The sequence below is a fragment of the Delphinapterus leucas genome, chromosome 9, assembly GCF_059928025.1.
Source record: "Delphinapterus leucas isolate spDelLeu-1000000601 "Yukka" chromosome 9, BTC_Dleu_Yukka2, whole genome shotgun sequence".
Taxonomy (NCBI): domain Eukaryota; kingdom Metazoa; phylum Chordata; class Mammalia; order Artiodactyla; family Monodontidae; genus Delphinapterus; species Delphinapterus leucas.
In genome coordinates this window covers 32,207,490-32,231,752 of record NC_143137.1, presented here as the reverse complement: position 1 = coordinate 32,231,752, position 24,263 = coordinate 32,207,490, and the positions used below count along the sequence as shown (strand labels likewise).

General features: G+C 38.4%; 1 protein-coding gene across 7 annotated transcripts in view; it reads left to right on the top strand.

Moving 5' to 3' along the window:
• The first annotated feature begins 8,168 nt into the window (after window positions 1–8,168).
• Window positions 8,169–24,263, top strand: part of CFTR (CF transmembrane conductance regulator) — a 201,631-nt gene continuing 185,536 nt past the window's right edge. For 2 of the 7 annotated variants that reach the window (XM_089917471.1, XM_022582638.2), the window contains exon 1: window positions 8,170–8,584. In XM_089917471.1, coding sequence (XP_089773597.1) covers window positions 8,532–8,584 — 53 coding nt within the window. In that variant the 5' untranslated portion in view covers window positions 8,170–8,531. The other 5 variants (XM_089917476.1, XM_089917473.1, XM_089917472.1 and 2 more) reach the window with 4 other exon arrangements.

Below are 24,263 nucleotides of genomic sequence, written 5' to 3'. Positions count from 1 at the left end.
TCAGCCAGTAGTACATTATAATTGGACTTTTAACATTTCTCCAGTAGTTGGCAAGGCCCGCCCAGCATCCCATGATGGGTAGGAAAAGGCCACCTTCCAGTTTCAGCTGCAAAGTGGCCCATCTCCCACCAAACTGAAGACATTGACATTAAACTTTTCCTCTCATGGTATGTCTGGTTCTCCATGGGGACCCTTGGTGTCCATATTTGAGCATTTCAGTTGGGGTCATCTCAATTCATCAAATAGATTCTATGTTGAACCTCAAAAGAAAAATAAGGGCTTCCCTGGTGGCGCAGTAGTTAAGAATCCGCCTGCCAATGCAGGGGACATGGGTTTTAGCCCGGGCCTGGGAAGATCCCACATGCTGCGGAGCAACTAATAAGCCCATGCGCCACAACTACTGAGCCTGTGCTCTACAGCCCACAAGCCACAACTACTGAGCCCACGTGCCACAACTACTGAAGCCCACACGCCTACAGCCCATGCTCCGCAACAAGAGAAGCCACCACAATGAGAAGCCCACGCACTGCAACAAAGAGTAGCCCCCGCTCGACGCAACTAGAGAAAGCCCGTCTGCAGCAATGGAGAACTAATGCAGCCAAAAATAAATAAATAAATTTATTTTTAAAAAGAAAGAAATAGAAAAAAGATTTTATTTCCCCCTTTCTCCCCATGGATACCTACCTACTTTATAATCCTATAATGAAGAGACCACTCAGTGGATTCTGAGGAAATGAAGAAAAAGAAGAAAGAAACATCTCCTTTGTAATAAGCCCCTGTTTTCACCTAAACAGAGAAGCAAGTGGATAAATTGTGAAAAGCAGCTCCTTTTAGTTAAACAAACAAAACCGTTCTATATGGTCCAGTTACACACAGGGCACCATGATTAAATGCTCAGCTCCAGAACCAAACCAATAGGTTTGTTCAAATTCTAGCCCTATTTCTTGAATTTGGACATGGTCTTTAACCTTCTGTACCTCAGTTTCTTCATTTGTAAAATGGAACAACGATGAAAATAAATATACCATCTTTATAGGGTTTTTCTGAGGTGTGTAATATTATTTATGCAGCAAATAAATTATACAACATATAATTTTTTTCTTGAAAAACAGGACCATGCTAAACTTAATTTGTTATAAAAATTTTTAATTAGTTTTAGGTAAATTTTATGACTGTCTAATTTGTTTAGATGAAAACTCTGATACGTATTTGTCAGTTTGATTTTCTTTAGTTAGCATGATACACTTTATTCTAGAAAGGATTTAGACGATTTTCATACATATTGCTAAACATAATTCTTGCTCAAGTAAATAAGAATTCCAAAGTGTTTTGCCATCACTTCATCAGTGCTGCCTCTCAGCAGTCTTTGAAGTTAAGGAGGTTGTAGTCACACTGGGAGACACTGCGATGCAGGCTGCGGAGGCCAATGAGCCAGAGTCACTGAACCAGGAATTGGTTGTCCTTTTGACCATACAGATTAATCACCATAGTTTCACCAATCACATTGAACTTGTAGATCAATAAGTAGCCAGCATAGTGTCTAAAACAACAAGGTCTCATAGACTTTGTCCATATAGGGTAAGTTAAAGCAAAACAGAAAGGAAACTCTGAACCTGGGAATTCTTCTATTCTAGTTTCCCAGGCTGAACAGCCTTCCTTGAGTAACTGACTTCATGTTGTGTCCTTGGCTTTAATTATGAATTGGTATAAGAAATGACCATCAAATAGATGTTTCTGAAAAAATTATTGCTGAAAATAATGACCAAGATGTCATTCAGTAATAATTCTGTAAGTCTTTGAATGACAAACTCTTCAAAGATTGGGGTAGAGGGAGGATTTTTTTTTCCCCAGGTGAACTTGCGTATCGACCTCTGTCAGGTATCAGACTATGAGAATAATACAACCTTTTGGACTTTGACAACCAAGATATTCAGAATTACTTTTAGTTCCCAGATACGATAACAATTTCCCACCTAGTCTCTCTTATTTTTTATTTCAAACATTCTCCTGATTTATAGGTTTTTATTATAAATTATCTATTTGGGGGAAATAGTTGCAAATAAGTAAATAACCTACTATTCTACTTACTGCGCTCTACTTTCTTTCTTTCTTTTTTTTTTTTAAAGATTTATTTATTTATTTAAGATGTTCCAGGTCTTAGTTGCAGCATGCAGGATCTTCGTTGTGGCATGTTGGATGTGGTATGTGGGATTTCTCAGTTTCTGCATGCATGCAGGATCTAGTTTCCCAACCAGGGATCGAACCCAGGCCCCCTGCGTTGGGAGCATGGAGTCCTACCCACTGGGCCACCAGTGGGAAGTCTCTCTACTGTCTTTCTAAATGTAACTCTTCTATGAAGCACATAGATTAATTAGTATAGAATTCGCCTGAGGAAAATTTTTCTTAAGGTTTAAATATATTAAACCACAATTTTAATTCTATAGAGAACATCTGGCTTTCAAGACGATATCATCAATGAAAATTTAATCTGGTGTTATACATTCTCTTGTTTCTAAAAAAGCTTCAGTAGGAAAAATGGAAAAGCACCAATGTAAACAATGAAACATTTTATAAAAAGGAGTTTTAGAAAATCCCAGATTTATTAGCTTTTACATTCATGAAAAAGTTGTATTTTATTTTATTTACTTTTTATTTATTTTATTTCTGGCTGTGTTGGGTCTTCGTTGCTGCGTGCGGGCTTTCTCTAGTTGTGGCGAGCGGGAGCTACTCTTCATTGTGGTGCATGGGCCTCTCATTGCGGTGGCTTCTCTTGTTGCAGAGCACAGGCTCTAGGCGCACGGGCCTCAGTAGTTGTGGCACGTGGGCTCAGTAGTTGTGGCTCACGGACTTAGTTGCTCCGCGTCATGTGGGATTTTCCTGGACCAGGGCTTGAACCTGTGTCCCCTAAATTAGCAGGCGGATTCTTAACCGCTGCGCCACCAGGGAAGCCCCAAAGTATTTTAACTATTGTTCACAATAGTTCCAGTTCATTAGTAGCATTAATAATCTCCTGTTTTGTACAGATTGAGTATCCTTAAGGCTTCCCTTACAAGGAAGTACTTTTAAGTTATAGAAGACTCTCAGGGTGCCAAATTCCATCTGGATACAGTTGTTAAGAATATACCACCGGTGATGAGCTTAAAATGAGAGGAACTGAAAAATAGAGCTTTCAAATGTCATTTCAATGCAAAAGTAGTAAGAATGTTTCCACAGTATAAAAACATAGTTCTGCCTCTAAATCAAAATTAGCTTACAATTGGAAGGGTACCTGAATTTCCGCCTTTTATGTAATCTGAATACAAGCAAATAACTTCAGAGGGGATGAGAGAGCCCAGTGTTCCTGAGAATTCTGATAGCTGGTAAGAAGTTCCGTTTTCTGTAACCATCCATTTTGCAATGCTACACTGATTTCTGATTTATCACTAGTGATATGTAACAATAAATTCTAAAGTTTGTGGAGTCCTTATTAGGTTCTAAGTCCTTTATGGCTGTTGTATACCTCATCTTTAAATAATTTCATCCAGTGATTCATAACGGGAGCAATTTTGCCACCCAGAGGGTATTTGGCAAAGTCTGGAGACAGTTTTCGTTGTCACATCTGGGGGGAGGGGGTAGTTCTACTGGCATCCAAGGGGTAGAAGCTAGAGATGCTGCTAAACCTCCTACAATGCACAGGACAGTCCGCCCACATCAAAGAGTTACTCAGCCCCAAATGTCAGTAGTGCTGAGGTAGAAAGACAATGACTGAATACTTTCAACAACACTTGGAAGTGGGTATTGTTAACCTCATTTTCAGAAAAGGGAACTGAGACACAGAAAGGTTAAGTAACTTACCCAAGACCACACAGCTAAGTAAGTAGCGGTACCAAGACTGAAAAACCAACTCTTTATTGCCTCAAAGCCCAAGCTCTTTCCACTACACTCTGCTACCCTCTTCAGGGAATTTTGGTGACCATGGGTAGATTCTGAGTTTTGGAGGGTGGAGATCCTCTTTTATTCCGTACTCCTGCCTTAGCACTGAGCTCTTGCTTGCTGAGACATTAATGGCAACGATTCATCTCTTGAGCATCTTCAGATTCCCCCTTTAGGATGACATTTCAACTATTAGGTCAGTAACCCCGAGAGAAAATTGTTTGATTGTACACAGTATTACTAAATAAGAGATGAGTTGAAAGGAAAACAGAGGACACAATTCTTGTCTCCAAGGAGGTTGTGGGGAAGAAAGGTTATGTATGTGTATAAACAGAAGTATGTGTGCATGTGTGTTTATAAACAGAATTTTCAGACCAAACAGAATGTTGGAAGTGGTAAAAATAAATGATAATCTGGCTTAGTCATGTACCAGGACACCTCTGTCTGGGTCTGAAACATCTTTGTAAGACTATGATGTGTACTTGCATCCTTGGCCAACACTGTGGCACACTGTGGGAAAGCTCAGCTGCTCTTACTCTTCTGGCTTAGATACATTTATATACAGAGCCAGCCTATGCACATGAAGCTGACAAGAATTTGCCCTTCTCTTGTTTTGTGACTTTTTCCTTTTTCCTTCTACTTTTCCAGGTTTTAGTGCACTCATTGTCATGACCTGCTTATCACTATTAAGGCCTGTTCTCAAGAGAGAATCTGAGGAACACAGTCATATTAAATTGAACATAATGGATAAGTATAGGCAGTTGCACTCTGGTGATATCTAATGATGAAACTTCAGCCATCATCTCATGGTGGAGTGAGTAATGTATGACAGGAATATATGAGAGGAAGGTTATCTCAAGCTTTCATACATTGAGATCATTTGAGGAAGCACATGGCACATTGCTGAACACATAATAGGTACTAAATAAATATTGACTTTCTTTCCTTCTCCTTCTTCTCTTCTTCTTGTTTCTTTTTACTATACCTTTAAAATGATGCCACACCATTACACCCATGTTCACAGCAGCATTATTCACAATAGCTGAAACCCAAGTGCCCACCAAAAAATGAGTGGATAAGCCAAATGTGATATATACGTACAATGCAATATTATTCAGCCTTAAAAGGGAAAGAAATCCTGCACTAGGCTACAACATGGATAAAACTTGAGGACATTATGCTAAGTGAAATAAGCCAGTCACAAAAAGACAAATACTGTGTGATTCCCTGTATGTGAGGTAGAGTCAAAATCATAAAAAACAAGAAAGGATTGATACAATGGTGGTTGCCAGGGGCTGGGGGGAAGGGAGAATGGGGAGTTATTGTGTAATGTGTATAGAGTTTCAGCTTTACAAGATAAAAGGGTTACTGTGATGGTGGTGATTGCACACCAGTGTGAATGTGTTACTGGACTGTACACTCAAAAAAGGTGTAAGTTAGCAAATTTTATATGTATTCTACAATTTAAAAAACCCATACAAATGGCCACCTAATCTTCTATATTGAAGGTCAGTTCTGCTTAAAATGTTAGGAAATTCTGTGGGGGAAGTATGAGTAGTGGTTAAATGCTTGTGCTCAGGCAATAGACTCTTTAGTTCAAGTCTCAGTTTTCTCTGTTACTTTTTACTGTGAAACTTGCTTGGGAAAATTACTAAACTTTTTATACCTCAGTCTCTTCACCTATAATATATAGACAATGAAGAAGGTAATATCTCATGAAGGTGTCATAAGGATTAAAAAAAGGCAAAGCATTCTATGCATGGCACCTTACATACATGGTAAGTGCTTAACATATATAAGCTGTTATTATAAAATTTTGTGAGCTGATATTTGAGCAGCGTGGAGAGAAGAGTTTCATTGTTTCTTACTACCACCTTTTATTTTCATCCTGGCCCTTTAATCTCTTTCCTATTCCTGACATCTCAAAGACACATTTAGGATTTCAGTCATGACCTTCAGCCATATTTGAACATTTTCCTAGTGCATAAATCTACATTCCCACATTACGTTTGTGCGTAGATGCAAGCCTTGAATATCACGTCTCAATTAGTTCATTTGTTCATGTCAGCTAACCATGTTAATGTTCTGAATAATGGAGAAGTCTTATTTATGCCAAGAACAAATTTGGGATGTAAACTTTCATGATAAAAACTAGGGTCTTCCTAGGAATATGTGTGTGTACACACACTTAAAATGGAATATTATAGTTAGATGTCATCTTTTAAAAGTGTGAACTCCAGTAGCTACTTGGTTTGCAGATTTCTGCTTTCTTGCCTCATTCTTGAACAGGTCTAGCAGTTACGATCGCATGAAACTAATATGAGAAGAAAGACTGGTTATACCAGTGTAAGTGATAGTACATAAATGCATGAGGGGTGATTTGATTAGAAGCAATATTACGCACTGATAGGCGTGATGGTTTGAAATCAGACATGAGTTTAAATGTTAGCTCTATCATTACAGGCATTTACTTCTCTTTTCTGTTTCCTCTACTGAAAACTGGGGAGAATAACACCTATTTACATGGTTGTTGTTAGATTCCCATGAGATGATGCCTGGCAAATAGTAAGAAATCAAGAAATAGTCACTATTTTATCTATTCTTTTCAGAGGAAAGAGATTGACAAATATTTGGGGTCTCTGAGGCATATCACTTCGTCAGCTTCTGTGATCTTCTTTGGAACTCAATTCTTAATCTCTTTATTGTCACCTGCTCTTTGAGAACAAAGAGGAACTGATTACCGCTTCCTTTCAAAATGTGTGTATTACATTTGATGGGTTACATTAGCAGTTATAAAGCAAACAGTAGAGTGGAGGGTGGGAAAGTGGATGAAGTGAGTTCAATCACATACCTGGGAAAAGTCAATAATGAAGGCAGAGCCTAGATTTGCCTGCCATACGGGAGAGAGGAAAACACAGGTACAGGATTTGAAGCAAGAGATCATGTGTTAGAAATTAAGTTTTCTCCTGGTATCTAACTTTATGCAATTTGCCTATCTCTTTAGTGTTATTTTCCCTACTGTTAAAATTTAGGATAATAAAATTGAAATGTTTATAAAACCCACTTTAAGGTTTAAAAAAAAAGGTGACATGGAAATGCAAAGGGGAGCTATAAAGACCTGATTTGAACACATTTATTAATTTAAATACGTGTTCCTGTCTTTCTGTTATTATGAATTGCAGTTTCATTTGTACTGTATCTGGGTGACCACAAGTGAACAATAAGCAATTCATAAGTAAACGCCCTTGCTTTAGCTGTAGAGGCATTAACGTAATCAGACCAAACTTTTTACTTCCATTTGAATTTTTCAATTTAAACTCAATGTGCCCTTGTGCTTTTACACAACAGGATTCAGGAACGAAAGATTTGGTTCTTTAAAAACCATCAAACAGGCACACAATCCACGCAGCAAAAACTCGGGGAAGCTAGAGCGCCCACACCTGGGAAAGCTTAAATGCCCTTCAAGAGTTGAAGATGGCGTTTCTCTGAGGCAGGTCAGCGTTAACATGCTACCTTCGCTTCAAAGATTGTTTGGATTCCTTTCAGTGTTACTGGTCAAGATATTTTGCTGACCGAGACTAGGAACTATAGGATGGCGGGTGAGTCTACACACTGTCCGCTTGTCATCATCGTAGTCGCTAACACACACAAAAGCCTTCTTGAAAACTGCAAGCCGGACTGAAAAACTTAGGACAGACAATGAACAAATCCTGGGCGGGTAATGGACAAAGCGGCAATTCCTCTTACGTCCTTATAGGGATTCCCTCCACCTGAAGTACGTCTCCTAAGGGGCCACACTTGCAGCTCACCTAAGCCTGAAAACGAACAAGCTTGGTTTTTCCCTCTGCCACTCAAGGGAAGCGCTAAGGCGAACATATCAGGCGCTGCCGCGGAACTTTGCAGCTCTCCGAGGCTGCAGTTTGATACAGGAGAGACATCTTTTCGTTCCCCTTTCAAAAGGCACCGTGCAAACGTAACACGAACCCGGCTAGGATCTCGGAAAAAGGGAGGAGGAAGAAGGCTCGGGGAAGTTGGCCGCGGCGTGCCCTGGGTCTCGCGGAGCCTGGCGCGCAGGAGGGTCCAGGAGGCTGCCGGCGGACTGACTGGCGCTGCTTCCGCTGGTGGCTCCTTCTGTCTTCGAGGGTCGGAGACCGGACCTGGAGAGCGGCCGCGACGGTCCCCCGCCCGCGGGCTGGGCTGGGGCCGGACGGTAGGTAGGGACGCGGACCTGGAAGGAGCGCGCGCGAGGGAGGGAAGGCTGGGAGTCAGAACCGGGAAAGGGTGGCGCGGCGCAGCGAGGGAGGGAAGGAGGCGAGAACGAAGGAGCGGGCGCGGCGCGGACGCGGGGCGCGGACGGGGTGGAGAAAGCCGCCAGAGCAAATTTGGGGCCGGACCAGGCAGCGTCCAGCTTTTAACCTGGGCAGTGGAGGCGGGGGAAGGAGCGAAAGGAGAGGGGAGGTGTGTGGGGTAGGGGTGGGTGGGGGGAGTTGGAAGCAAATGACATCACAGCAGGTCAGAGAAAAAGGGGTGAGCGGCAGTCTCTGAGAAGAGTAGGGCATTTGGCATTAGGAGCTCGTGCCCGGCCTGTCCCGGCAGGGACCCCGGTGCTCCCAGAGACCATGCAGAGGTCGCCTCTGGAAAAGGCCAGCGTCTTCTCCCAACTTTTTTTCAGGTGAGAGGGTGTCCAGCTGAGCTTTGGAAGCACACGTGCCCAGGAAAGAGGAGGACGCGTGTATGGGCTGGGTTTTGGGGAAAGTGGAATAGTTTTTTAAAAAGATGCGCTGTCATTCATTGCTATGGAGGAGAACGAGGATTTTGTGGAATAAGATAGAAAACATTAGGAAGAGATAAGAGTAAACTGAAGCCGATTGTGTGAATAAAGAGCCTTAGCTTAACCCTGAAGTTTTAACTACTTGCAGCTGAAAATCACTCTCAAGACCCAAATGTGCTACTGTGCAATTGTCTCCTTAGATTTTTCTAAGAAACTTGTGAATTATAAACTTGTTAATAACAAATACTTACGTTTGGCCCCTGTTTTTCCCTCCTTCATGCCTTGGAAACTTCGAAGGCTTCTTGGCTCATGTACTACAAGTGCCATGCCTGCATGTAGTAGGTGCTCAGAAAACACTTGTTGACTGAATTTTGAACGTTTATAGGGGAGAAATATAAAGTGGGTAATATGTGCTTAAAGTTTTTATTGTTATGATACTGAGTATATCTAACAAGTATTTGCCACAATTCCATTATTCTTTTTTTTAAGAATGAAAGCAAATCCTTCGAAATATCTGTTTTAAAAAAAGCCAATTCTACAAGCTATACATTTTAAAAGAGGGGTCAGAATTACCATGGAAATGTGAAGCCATGGGAATAGGTACTGAAGTTAAACCAACTGACATTTAATAAATTGTACTCTTATCCTACTTTACATGTGATGAGCCATAAAAGCTTGTGAACTTCATCTAATGAGATTTTTAAAAATTGAGTCTAAGTTCAGAGTCTTAGGCAAAGTGTAGTTGGATGTAGCATTTCATATTTGAAGTGTTCTTTGGATACTGTATCTACTTTATTTCTGTTATACTTGTATGAATGAATGAATAGGTTCAGCTCTCTCATGGGATATTACTTAATTCATAATTATCTAATGAATCAGCATACTTAGGTATCAGAAAAGCCAAATACATTATAAATATGCTCATATGTGTGTGGGAGAAAGGAGCTTGGCTTTCACATCTTTCTAAAATGTTTTATTCTCTGAATGTGCAGCAAACCTGGAACTCAGGTGCTAGGGAGGGCATAGGCCGTAGAAGGAGAGCTCCTCCCTGTGGATGGGAGAGAAGGACTTTACTGTTTGGAATTGCCTCTTGGGTAGGTGTTTTCAGCACCTTTTGTTACTGCATCTATATGAATGGGATTGTCTGTTGATCTGTTTTCCTGTTATTTACCAAATCAGAATGGTAATTGGCATAAATTGTAGCCTTTCTACTAGAGCACTTGGAGGAACCTAAATGCCATTCTGTCTAAAAATGCAGTTTTTAAAAAAATGCAGTTTTCAGAAGAATACATATCCCATGGCTACGTCTAAGTATAATACTAAGGAACTTTAAATTAGCTCATTGTTGATTTAAATTATATCACTGTTGGTCTATCAAAGTATTTTTTTCTTTTTTTAAAACAGATCACCTTATACATTTTGGTTTAGTTTTAAAAATGCTCTCAGGTGGATTTGTTAAAAAATAAATATTATAATGGCTACTAAATTTGTGAAGAGCATACTCAGTCCTGCTCTTCAAACTACTTTATAATAAGTTGCTCTAAGAATAGGTATATTTTTAAAAGTTAAGTTCCTACTATTTATAGGAACTGACATTCACCTAAAGTACCAGTGATTATAAACTTCCTTCTGGGTTGTAATTCTGAAAAGGTAAGAAACGTATTTTCTGTCTTCGGATTAGACAGTAGTCCTGCTTAGTGGTCCAGGGTTTTAGGCCTTGGATTCAGATTGCTTTGATTCAGATCCTGGATCTGCTACTTAGTAGCTCTGTGGCCTGAGGCAAGTCCCTTAACATCTCTGTTTGTGTGACTTGACCTTTAAAACTTGGGCACTAGTAGGACCGATGTCTTAGGGGTTAATCTGTTGAGAAAATGCATGTAGAGTCGTTAGCCTAGTAAATGTTAGCTGCCACTGTTATTATTACCACATACCTTGTTTATATAAAATATTCAATTCATCTTTGTTGAATATAATTTTATGACCATCCATCTGTATGTGCAATGAATGGGCCTAGATGAGAATTTAATTTAGGAAAAATCTCGTCCAACATGGCATTACCAGATATACAGGAAAAAAGTCATATGCTTGTATCATATGTTGTTAAATGCCTCAGAATTTAACTTTCTGAGTATGATCCATTCAGTTTCAGAGTCATAAAAGAGTAAAGCTGTTTGGTCTGGTTTATAGATTATACCTTTTTTTTTTTTAACGGTACGCGGGCCTCTCACTGTTGTGGCCTCTCCCGTTGCGGAGTACAGGCTCCGGACGCGCAGGCTCAGTGGCCATGGCTCACCGGCCCAGCCGCTCTGCGGCATGTGGGATTTTCCTGGACCGGGGCACGAACCCACGTCCCCTGCATCGGCAGGCGGACTCTCAACCACTGTGCCACCAGGGAAACCCTAAGTACTTTCTTAATTTTGCATGAATTTCACATCAAATATGAAATTTGAAAGATATCTGAGGTGTCATAATGCATAAAATAATAATAATGTCAATATTATAAACATAACCTAAAAGAGAATTTCACCACAAAAATTCAAATAGTGTGTATCATGGAGACCAAGTTACATTAACTTAAAGCTTTTATGAAATACAAAGATGTTTTTAAACTAGAGGTGATATATTTGCATAGAATTTATATTTTATATACCAGTGCAATTGATTTACAAATGTTTACCAAGAGAGATTATGTTTTTCATTTTTGAGCAATTTGTCAAGTTTACATTTTCTAACTTTTAAAGGTGGTTATTCAGTTTGTTCTCTGTCTTCTCTCATGCCCTGAATTTCCCATATTCTCTTTAGATGTTAGATTGTGTACCAAACCATGTGTCAGATGACACAGCTTGAATTTTGGTCATGGTTTTCATACCAGAAGTCTAGATCTATACTTGAGGAATTGTCAGAGCCCCACAGAATCCATGTGTACAATGCCACAGGTTTCTTACTAAGACTGGATATAGGGGCCCCCAATAAATTCTACAGGTAAGTCTCGAGTAAGACCAAAAAGTAAACAAGGTTAGGCTCTAAAGTGGAAATTCAGCAAAGAGTCAAAATTTGTAAGTCTCAGGTTAATAATAAGATAATTTAAGTTACTTTTGTAATCATTAAATATGAAGTAATGAGAGATTTTTAAATAAATACACTAGAATTTCTACATCAGGATGGATGTGGTGGATCAAAGTAGCTACCAGTGAAATTCCGCCTTTGATCAGAATATTTTTGGATTCTTTTAATGCAATTAACTTTAAAACAGTATATAAATTTATTCTCATAAGTAGCTTCATTACCTTTTTTAGCCATTATTTTATAGTCATAGCTTGCCTTGGATTAAAAGTTATATTACCCAGACCAATCACTTGGACTTGCTTCTAAATGACTTGATTGTAGCTCAAAAAAGTATAAAGATTTTTCATCATAATTTGCTTTGTTAACAACCAAGTGCTACTTAAGTTTAGGTATTATCATTCCAAAAGTGTATTGCAAACTTTAAAGACATTTCTTAATGAAGAGAAACGAAAGTGCTTTGAGCAACAGAAGGTGATTACAGCAAGTATGTAATGAAAGACCCATAAAGATGACAATTTTGAAGAGGACCACACTAATTTGGTTATATAAATTACAGTATATGTAAAAAAAAAATCCATCACAATGACTTTATATTTACATTTTATTTACTTTTTGCAAGGTGTGAGGGAATCTAAAATTATGGCAGAGCCATAAGTAGTTTTGCAGTTGGTTGGGGGTATTTATAGAAATGTTGCCAAGGGACACCAGATGGCCACTCAAACAAGGGCCTGTTCCTATCCTGATCAATACACATATTGTATCTCAGGTTCGTCTCTCAGACAAGGCTTAGACTATCCAAATCAAAAGAAATAGATGCATAAAACAAAATGCCAGTATGAGTTGCACAATTCGTATTGATATGTACAGCTGCCAAGTGTCCCTCAATAGCATGAGTTCACTTAGTCAGTCAGTGGGCAAATGCCATCCAGTGAGGACAGCCCAGGGTTCCCATACATTCTCTTGGCTTTGTCTCTTGTAGGAATTGGAGGAGGCCACTTTTGGGACAGGGGCCCCCCCTGGAACAGTGTTGCCTGAACACTGACAAGTGTTGACTCCCTACACCAGTCCCCTAAAATTCCTTTCTACCCATCTGTCTTTTGCTAATCATGATTTTTATGATACAGTTCAGATTTGCAACTTGGGATCTGTGTCAAGTTTGATTGATTTAACTCTCAGTTCTAAAAGTACCTCCTCTGCATGATATTACTAAACTTGTAATTATATTTTATTATATAAAATATATGTGTATATATTAAGTTTCTTTTAGTTCATTTTGCAAGTTTAAAAAATTCCTCCTTGGTTATGAAGTGTATTCCAATAGTTTTTATATGCTGGTTCAAATTATTACTCAACTCTCTGGGAAGATTCTTATGTACTTATAACACATACCATACAGTGTAACTGTAATATTCCATCCCTTGCTAAAGAGAGAAGTGGAATCAGCTGTCTTAACTAGTTCATTAATATTTTATGTTTGATGTGACAGTCAAAATATCCTCTAGAGCCAACTGATACACTAGGGAAATCATGGTTTTTCAGTTTTCCATTTATGTTTCATGGGAAGAAGTAGGAGTTAGTGTGATAATATTCAGTGCATAAATGTTAAAACTTGTTTAAAAGGCCCTTAAATGATCCCCAGTATAAAATGTATTATTATTATCAGTGTCGCTTCACAGGAACCTATAATTTCAGTGATAGAGCTACAATATAAGGATAGGATTGCAAAACCATCAGGGAAGGGTGTTAACCGTTTAGCGTGCAGCTGTATGTTGTTTATCAAAACTTTAAAACCACCTCTGACTCAGCAGCAATTTTGGCAATTTTGATTCCAGTGATTCCTGACGCATCTGTGTAGGGCTCTTCCCTGGAGCAAAATCTCTGTGATGCAATGATGTCAAGAGGAGAAAACAGATTATGATAGAGGCCTGGTTGTTTGGGAACCCTGACTGAAGGCTTGCTTTATAAATATGTTAACATTACTATTTCAGGTGCTTCTCTTCAGCTCCTAAGATTTTACCTTGTGGTTGTTTGAAAGTAAAATTAGCATTACAAAGTGACTTTGCTATTGAACCTAAGAGTTTAGGCTTCTTTTTGCAAGAAACCTGTAAAAATTCACTTAGATTGCTTGATGTAGAGAACGAATATATTCTTACAGAGCTCTGAATGATCTGTTTTCACAGCTGTATCCAAGTCGCAAGACTTGTCAAGTTTGCTATTCTTTGTGCAGCTCTGTTAGCTTATTACTATCTTTTGACATCAATGACTCTTTCAAATTGTAAAGCCCTGGATGTCAGGGCCTTCTATGACTTGTTTAGTATTCAGACCATTTCAAGACTCCTGCATGCAACAGTTTACTAAATATTTCTTTGTGATGATGATAATTCCGTGGTGATCCATGGAGATTTATGGATATTGTAGTTTGCTGACATTCAACAGTCCTGTAATACAGCATTATTCTGATAAAGAGAGGTCAAAGTGAGCAGGACCCTGGACAGATTTTCTAATACTTAGAGTAATTATTCCGTGAAATATTTCTTATCTTCCTTTATAGCCAGGCCTTTGCCTTGCGGGAAGGCCTGCTTGCTAATTCCTTGCTTATGGGGTCAAGAAGTGATTTGAAGATTTCTGCTCAGTCCTTTTGGTTAAGATTCTTAGCTCTGAAACTGGACAACTGGGCTTTACTCTGATAGAATCAGAGAATTCTCCCATAGGTTGCTTCAGAGAACTGAGTCAGAGCAATACTGGCTTTGTAGGTTATGATTCAGCACAGCTTGGAGGATACCTTAATTCATTAATTCACCACCTTCTGTATTCTTTGAGAGGCATTTTGAAGGTTGATGTGGACAAGGAAGAAATTGGTGCTGCCTTCATGGAATGAGTTCTCTGAAACCCAGATTTTCAAGGGCTTATAGTAACTCTTCCTGGGCATCTAGTCCAGTCTTAGACCGGTTCAGGAAGGCTTGCTGCAGGAGTGACTCTTGAGTTGGCACCTATCCAGACAAAAAGGGTAGGGCTGGGTTAGGAAAAATTTAAATACAGAAGTGGCAGACTGTGTGTAGCACTGGCAGCAAAAGCGAGCATGGCACCTTCAAAAGAGTCAAAGAAGTTCCCGGTAACTGGAGCATAAGATGTGTGACAAAGATTTGTGGGAGCTGGGTCTGGAACTCTAGCGAGGACCAGATCGTAAGGGGCTTGGTGAACTTTGTCTGGGCTTTATCATACTGAAAGTCAAAAGCCGTGGCTTTGTAGCAGGGGAGCAATGTGTCCAGTTCAAAGCTGTTGCAGTTTTGCAAAAAACTGATGAAATGAAAGAGTAGCAGTTGGGATAGAGAGAAAGGTGGATTTGAAAGACATTAGGAGGTAAAATCAACAGGTTTGGTAATTGATTAGAGGTGGAAAGTGAAGAAGAGAGAAGAATGAAGGATGCTGTCTAGATTTGCTGACATGGGTAGCAGTGGGTGGTGTTGACGCTTGCTGAGGGCAGAGGTTTCAGTTGGAGGAGGCATCTTGCGGGGGGAGGTGGAGGCTTATGAAGACTCTCAACTTCTTTTTGAGATGAAAAAGGAAATGATGCATACGGCTCAAGGCCAGGTAATATGATTATTTGAAAACACATTGAAGTGATTTAGAGCTTTAGGTGAGAGATATTTAGATGTCAGAGGTGACAGTCAGAATTGTAAATACATCCCTCACACTGTTCAGTAAAGTCCAGGGTGGTATCTAGGTAATAATTTAAAGCGCTGACTTTTTGAACTTTTTTGTGATATGGAGTCACCTGAGAGTGTGTCAGAAAAAAAGCAGCGGTATACTAGGGACAGCACTAGTTAAATTCTACCTAGAAATTCTACTTAGCACCCTCCCCTGCAAACCCACCAACTGATATATGAAGGGTCCCCATCCCACCGTAACTTCACACATTTAAACAGCAGTTTTTACACAGCTGATTATTACGATCATAGACGTTTAAGAAGGACGTATGAAAATTCACTGGGGCTTTAAGTATTGTCTGTGGTGATTGAAAAAAAGATTTTCTGGAATACAATCTGAAAAAAATATAACTGAAAAAGGTAATGCATGATCATTAGCAAAAAGGTATTTCAAAGTTACAGAAATATATAATGTAGAATGTGTAAGCCCATGGGTAACACTGTGGTTTCAATATATATTTTAAACTCTAATTTAATACCTAATACCACTATTAAGTTTTGTTAATCTGAAAGAAGAAGATTCTCATACTCTTGAAAAGATTACATATCATTGTTTTATGTTAAAACTTTGAACCTGTTAAAGCACACAGAAATTTCTTAGCATTGCCTACATAGGTGCAGCTACCTTCTGCCCAACTTCACACCCAACCCCAACACCTAGTGAAATTCTTAACTGAAGTTCTTAACTTCAAAAAGGGACACAGGAGTTTCATCTGTTACCAGTCAGACCATTATGTGAAAATTAAGCTTAATAGGCAGAATCCTAGAGGTGCTGACAGCTGTGTTTCGAGGAGATTCTAGGCTAGACCTTGGAGCCCAGTATTGGCTATGGGAGCAACAAGAAAATGAAGCCACTGCTGGCCAGGATTAGCAATCCTCATAGAGGCAGCATACTGGACAAACTTTATAGGAAGCTCTCTTTGCACATTTTATTTATTTTAAATATCTCTACGAACTCTGGAAAATAGAACAACAACAACAAAGCTGTACTTTTTCAGCCCAAATCCATTGCTATCCTTTACATCAGGGGTCGGCAAACTTTTTCTGTAAAAGGCCAGGTAGTAAATATTTTCAATGTTGTGGGCCACATAGTCTCTGCCATTGTAGGGAAGCAGCCATAGACAGGATGCAAACAAATGGGCATGGCTGCATTCCAATAAAACTTTATTTATGGGCACTGAAAACTGAATTTCATATAATATTTAAAAAAAAATTCTATTGCAATAAGCTTCAGAATTTGCAGCTTTAAAATTACTTAGTTTTAAATAAAGATCTAGAAAAAATTTCAGGGCTCATTTGTAATTAACATTAGTGTATTCAATAATTGAGTAATTTTAAAAGTAAGTGAAACACTTAGACATGCAAAGTGGACTTTTCAGAAGAGGGAACAGTAGTTTAACATTAGATTAGATATTAACTTCTCAGAATAGTTTTGTCTTACAGGAACCTACTGACCATCTCTTCTTTACTTCTTTTTTGCGTATACATTTTTTTTATGCGTCCTTTAAGGTATAGGCTCTATCTTATCCATCTTTTGGTTCCAGCACCTGTCTGACTCCCTGGTGAATAGTAGGCCTTTAAAATATACTTGTTGGGGCTTCCCTGGTGGCGCTAGTGGTTGAGAGTCCGCCTGCCGATGCAGGGGACACGGGTTCGTGCCCCGGTCCGGGAAGATCCCACATGCCGTGGAGCGGCTGGGCCCGTGAGCCATGGCCGCTGAGCCTGCGCGTCCGGAGCCTGTGCTCCACAATGGGAGAGGACACAACAGTGAGAGGCCCGTGTACCGCAAGAAAAAAAAAAAAAAAAATATATATATATATATATATATACTTGTTGAATGAATAAAACTTGACTAATTCAGTTAATGTTTATACTTCTAAAATTTAATTTTTGATGGAAATGTAAAAATTTACTTGTAAATATGAAACTTTAAAAACTTTCCATTTGACTTTCCTGAAGATAAAATATCAATTTTGAATAAAAATTTTAGTTGCTTTACCAAATCCATGAATTCTAAATTATAACAAAATAGGAAAATTTGGTTTTTTTGTTTGCTTTCTTGTGTGGGTTACAGGACTTTCTAGGAAAATTCTAGGTTAAGTTAGTACACTATTATTTTTCTTCAGAAGATCAATGCTTTGCTAAAGATGAGTTTTCCACCTGAAATATTTTTTCTCTTCAAATATCATGTGAGTATTCTGGGTGCCTGACAGTTTAATTTTAAAACAGATGATTTCAATGATTATTTCCAGAATTTCTTCCTAAATGTATATACCACAATCTAGTCTTAAAAAAAAAAAGACCTTAAACTCAATTTAGTCTTGGACCTCTGAATACATTTTTCAAAATAATAAATAAGCTGATGAAATATTTATTACCAAAAGAACTTCTCCCTTTCAATCAAAGATAGGGTTGGCTTCTGAAACACATTAGCCTCTTTTCCGTCGCTTTTCATCTGAGATCTATTAGAGTTAATCTCTCCTATCCATAAAAGTGAATGTATATCTTGTATATATGGACTGTGAACAAAAGTGCACAGATAAATCCCCTATGGATTAATTTGATTATGGAGCAAACTTGGCTCAACATCATTCATGAAGTTAAACAATAGGTATTTTCATAAATCAGTTTCAAAAATAAGAGCATAAAATATATAATGACGCTGAGATCCAAAATTTTATTCACTGTATTAAGAGTTTATAAGACTGATGAAATTAAAGCTCCAATTCAGCCATCCCAATAACATCGGAGCTAAGGTTTTATGCAATTTTATTAGCTAGAAAGACAACCACTGTAAAATGAACTCATTAATGTAAAAGTAATTTTTGAAATACTAATGTGATTTTTATTCATTCATTTATTCATGCATGCATGCCTTTATTCAGTATAAATGTTGAATCTCTGATATATTCCAGAATATAGCAGTTTGAAGGCTTAGGCCACATATCAAAACCTATTATACATTCTAATTATTCTTTTACTAGAATTTTCACATTGATATTTTTAATGAGACAATTTTATTTCTCTTTGGAGCAAAGGCCATCATATATATCTATAGATTTTCCCTTACTCCATTTAATGAAGGGGGCCTAAATTTTTTATTGATTTACCAAATGACTGAATAAAGGTCATCTCACATAAACTTTTCTAAAGTCAGCAGTATAATTCCTTGACAGCAAATATTGTTTGATGTATTTAAAAATTTTTTAAATACTTCCTATGAAATGTAAAGATAAGATCATTACATTTAGAAATGTATATTGGATTTAGTCCTTGAACACAGTCTTTGGATCCACTGAGGTGTTAACTTGTAACTTGGCAGCCTTTTTGAACTCTCATACAAGGTTTTGCTGATTCAATTGTTTCTGTTTCTGCCAAGGGTAGCAACACAACTCTTGTCTTTCTTGAGTCACGGTCTGTCACTCCAGCCACTATTACTGCAAAGTAGAGTTAGATTCTGGGGTTAGTAGACATGTATGTTATTATTAAAAAACAATGAGTTGCCAAATCTCCTATCGATGAAAATTTGATCAAAGTTTAGTTATTCTGTTGGAAAAGAAATCTAGCTAGAAACAGGATTAAGAAATTCTTTTCTTTTCTTTTGGCTGCATTGGGTCTTTGTTGCTGAGTGTGGGCTTTCTCTAGTTGCGGCGAGCAGTGGCTACTCTTCGTTGCGGTGTGCAGGCTTCTCACTGCGGTGGCTTCTCTTGTTGCGGAGCACAGGTGTGCGGACTTCAGTAGTTGTGGCATACAGGCTCAGTAGTTGTGGCTCGTGGGCTCTAGAGCGCAGGCTCCGTAGTTGTGGCGCACCGGTTTAGTTGCTCTGTGGCATGTGGGATCTTCCCAGACCAGGGCTCGAACCCGTGTCCCCTTCACTGGGAGGTGGATTCTTAACCACTCTGCCACCAGGGAAGTCCCAAGAAATTCTTTAGGTAAAAACTTATGCTCTTAAAATTAGAAGCCCTTCATAAGTATCAGTATTTTCTATAGCTTCAGATAAGTGCTTCTCAAATTGCCAGTCACCTGCTCAAAAAATATATTAAGATAGATCTATGTATCTATAATATATCTTACATGAAATATGCAGATTCCTAGGTCCCACTCCATACCAACTAAATCCAGAATCTCTGGGAGAGGGCAACTATAATCTTGGTTTTTTGTTTCCTATTTGTTTGTTTGTTTGTTACATTTCAGGTGATTCTTTTTGCATGCTAAAGTCTAAAAGCCATTAAGTTAATCTTAAGAAAGTGGGTTTAAATGGCCCAACTAGTGCTTTTCAACCTTAATGAAAGATTGGAAAACTGCAGATTTGAGGACAAAAACCAGGATTCTACCACATAATCATAAAACGTGGGATATGGAGGTGATTCCATCTTCTCCCAGCTCCACTAAACTTCTCTTTCCTAAAATTCTTCTTTTTTAAAAAAAAATTTTTTTATTGCAGTATAGTTGATTTACAATGCTGTGCGAGTCTCTGCTGTAGAGCAAAGTGACTCAGTTATACACATACAGACATTCTTTTTTATATTCTTTTCCATCGTGGCTTATCACAGGATATTGAATACAGTTCCCTGTGCTATACATTAGGACCTTGTTGTTTATCCATTCTAAATGTAATAGTTTGCATCTGCTAACCCCAAACTCTCAGTGCATCCCTCTCCCTTGGCAACCACAAGTCTGTTCTCTATGTCTATGAGTCTGTTTCTGTTTTGTAGATAGGTTCATTTGTGCCATATTTTAGATTCCACGTATAAGTGATATCATATGGTATTTGTCCTCTTTCTGGCTCACTTCACTTAGTATGATAATCTCTAGTTGCATCCTAACATTCTTCTTTTTTAATCTTAGGATCCAAGGAAGAAAATTTTGAAAGTTCACATTTTTTTTTTTTAGCAAATTAACAATAGAAATATAGATATCGTTCAACTTGCCACAGAATTCAAAATTTCCTCTTAAATAGTTCTTGAAATCTGCAGTTTTGCCTCCGGTATCTCCTAACATCTACTAAGCACTTTCTATGTACCAGGGATTATATGTATTATCTCAGTGAATTCTTCAAATAATTTTAGATAGAGTCTACATGTAAGAAATATGTAGTTTAGAAAGATTAAAAAAAAAAAAAGAAAGATTAAAGAGCTTATACAAGGCCACCCAACTAATTACTGTGAAGTCAAGACATGAACTTACATTGATCTCTAGAACTCTTAACCAGTGTATCACACTATCCAACAATCTAGAATGGAATTGGTAAATTATATAATTTCACTTAATTTTGTATATAGGTTTTCTTAATTTCTTGTCTCTGAAATTTATTTTTGATACATGTATTATAAATAATATTATTTAAGTAAGGCATTAGACTCTGTTCTTCTTGGAAGTGCCAGGAGCATGCCCTCTTACAGTGTTTTGCATGGATCTATAAGACAAACTACTTGAGGTGGAGAGAGGTGAAGAGGGAAGGATGGGGAGGGGAAGGGAAGGGTCTTGTCTTAGATTAATGAGGTCTTTAAAATTCTAAATGTCCAGTTGAAGAGTGAGAGATGTGATCAGCCAAAAGCATGCCGTTAGCCAACCATTGTTACATGAACACAGCTCAGTTTCACAAAACTTGACCCAGACTGCACTTCTTATCCTTATTTTTTCCATCCAGGTACTAATCAACTCCTTTCATCTTTTTCATTTTCTAAATCTAGCTTCCTGCCTTCTTCCACTTTGTCAAACCTACTCAGCTAGGCTTTCTGTTGCGTTTCTGTATCCATTCTTCCTTCCTTACCAACTTAATCCCCTCCGCTGAGTTCCAGGTTCAGTCACTTTAGTGTTCCTCTCACCACCACCCACCCTCTTTGGTGTCCTGTTCTGATCACCAGTCCCTGGTTGTTCATCACTCATGTCATTTGTTTCTTTATGTTTACTCTTACTGTATTTCTTGGGGATGAAGGAAGAGGCAGAATCACCTCACAGATGGTTCATCAACTTGATGTTTGACTCTTTGTATGTATAAATCTTGGATTTTCCTAGTGCAGTGGTTTTTACAATTTTTTAAAAACAATATTTTTATCAGTGAATCCAGAATCCAAAGGAAATCTTCTATGGAACTGCAATATATGCAAATAAAAGTGAAAATAAAAGACAGTAAGTCCTCCATAAATATAAAGATATAGGTAACCTCCTGCTCCAAGATAAGGGCTGAAATGACTATATAACATTTACGTGCTCTTCCTTGGTCCTACATGCTTACGTTTTTCACATTATGCTTCTGAAATTGAGATGACTCTTATAATGTCAAAAAAAACCTGTCAGCCATCAGGCCAGGAATAACTTGAAATATGGGAACTTAGCAGTTCATAGAAGGTATATCTTCCTGTAAGTTCAGCTGAATTATTTGCATTGGTTGTACCCCACAAGGTTGACTTTTAACTTAAATTTAGTTGCTTGCTTGAAATTTCTTGAGAAGGATTATTCTGTGATCTAGTTTTGAAAGAACAGTAATTATTTAGTCTGAAGTTTGTCTGGCATACCAAGCACTGTAATTAAGGTAGAAGTTGCCCAAGCTCAGCACTGTGCTTTACTTTGAAATTATACTGCCTGTCCTACAGGTGAAGGTGGTGTGAATGCAACTTGTCACTTGTAACCCTATTCATAACTGTGAATACCAAGAATAATTCAAAAGTATATTTTTGACCTGAATGTGAAGGCTTAGAAGAAAACTTTAATTATGACACTGAAGAAGGAAGCGGTGCGTAATTGTGTGAATAAGTGTATGATACTGAAAAACAATTTTTTTAACTGTGTGTATTTAATTCAGAGGGGCTTTTCTGGAAAGACCATTATTACACTGATGATGTCTTGTAATCAATGTCACCTTATTGTTGAGTCAGCACGGTAAAGTATTGTAAAACCAAGATGATATCATATGCTTCTCGTTGTCATTCCCTGGGAATTGCACAACTCTCTGTTATGCTGGAATGAAACCTTGTATAAGCAGGTATGCCAGAGATATGATGGGCTGTTAATTGAGCCTGGTGCAAGTCTATATATGCATGTCTTGGTGCATGTTCACTATAGACCATGTTCACTTGGTTTATAGTGAACATGCTCACTTAAGCAGTGTGGGTATAACCAATGACAGATTGCAATATGTTTAAATAGGTTCAAAGAGATGTCAGGGGAAGCTTTCCTGCACAGTGGACACTAAATGAGTTAGCCTTGAAGTCCAGGATAATGTTTGGATGGATCCAGTGTGTTAAAATTTTCATATAACAGTTTTGGGAATGTGTGATGATTTTATTCTTATTTTTAGAATAGTAAAACATACTTTAAAATATTGACATTTCAAATCAAAAGTTGGTGAGCTCCAGGAAGTATCTCAGGGGAACACTAGGTGTTGGGGTCCATAGTTTGAAAACCACTGAACTAGTTTTTCCCCCATATTGGTTGGTCTCGACCTTCCCTTGAGTCCTCATTTCACCCATCCTACGCTCTTAGAAAATGGTCTCACATTTGACTTTGTCTCTATCCTTATTGTCAACTCTGAAGTAGCAATATATAGGGGAAGAAACATGTACTTTGGAATCAGACAGACCTGGCTTGAATCCTTGCTCTGTGACTTAACAGCAGTATGATCTTGGGTAATTTACTTAACTTTGATGATGATGTTATGCTCATCAGTACAATGAGTTCTCCTCCTCTTAACACAGCTCAGCATTATTATGAGATCTAATATTCATTGAGTGTTTAATATGTGTATTAGTCAGCGTTCTCCAGAGAAATGAAACCAATAGGAGATATATATATATATATATATATAAAATGATTTATTACAAGGAATTGGCTCACATGATTATGAAGGCTGGCAAGTCCAAAATCTGCAGCATAGGCTGGTAGGCTGGAGACCCAGGAGAGCTGATGTGCCAGTTTTATTCTGAAGGCAGTCTCCTGGAGAATTCTCTCTTGTTTGGTCAAGCCTGCATTTTTGTTCTATTCAGGTGTTCAGTTGATTGGATGAGGCCCACCCGCGTTATGGAGGGCAATCTGTTTTGTCCAATGTCCACCAAGTTAAGTGTAAGTCTCATCCAAAAACACCCTCTTACCATCATGCTCTGATAAGCCAGTGCATTAGTTTGCTAGGGCTGCTCTAACAAAGTACCAAAATCTGGGTGGCTTAGACAACAGAAATGTAATGTCTCACAGTTCTGAGGGCTAGATGTCTGAGACCAGGGTGTCAGCCGGTTGGGTTTCCTCTGAGGCTCTGAGAGAGAATCTGTTCCATGTTCTCCCCCAGCTTCTGGTGATTTGCTGGCACTCTTTGACTCATAGACACCTCACTTTGATCTCTGCCTTCATCTTCACATGGCATTTTCCCTGTGTGCCTGTCTCTGTGTCCACATTTCCTTTTTTTATAAGGACACCAGTCATATAGGTGTAGGGCCCACTCTAATGAACTCATTTTAACTTGGTCACCTCTGTAAAGATCACATTCTGAGGTACTTGGTGTTAGAATTAAAATATATCTTTTTTGAGAGGAGCACAATTCAACCGAAAATAGTAATAGTCTTCAGGAGCAGAATGAGCTATGGAAGCAATTTGAAACTCTAAAGTATAATACATATAGAGGGTTACACTAATTTATGAAATTTTTTAAAAAGCTGTGTGTACCTCATTTGTAATGGTACACAGGTAACATGGAGACAATGTCAAGTACGTCAGGTGACATGACATGGGAACGGTCAAGAAGGGTCAAAATAAAAGGATCCAGGGCTTCCCTGGTGGCGCAGTGGTTGAGAGTCCGCCTGCCGATGCAAATGACA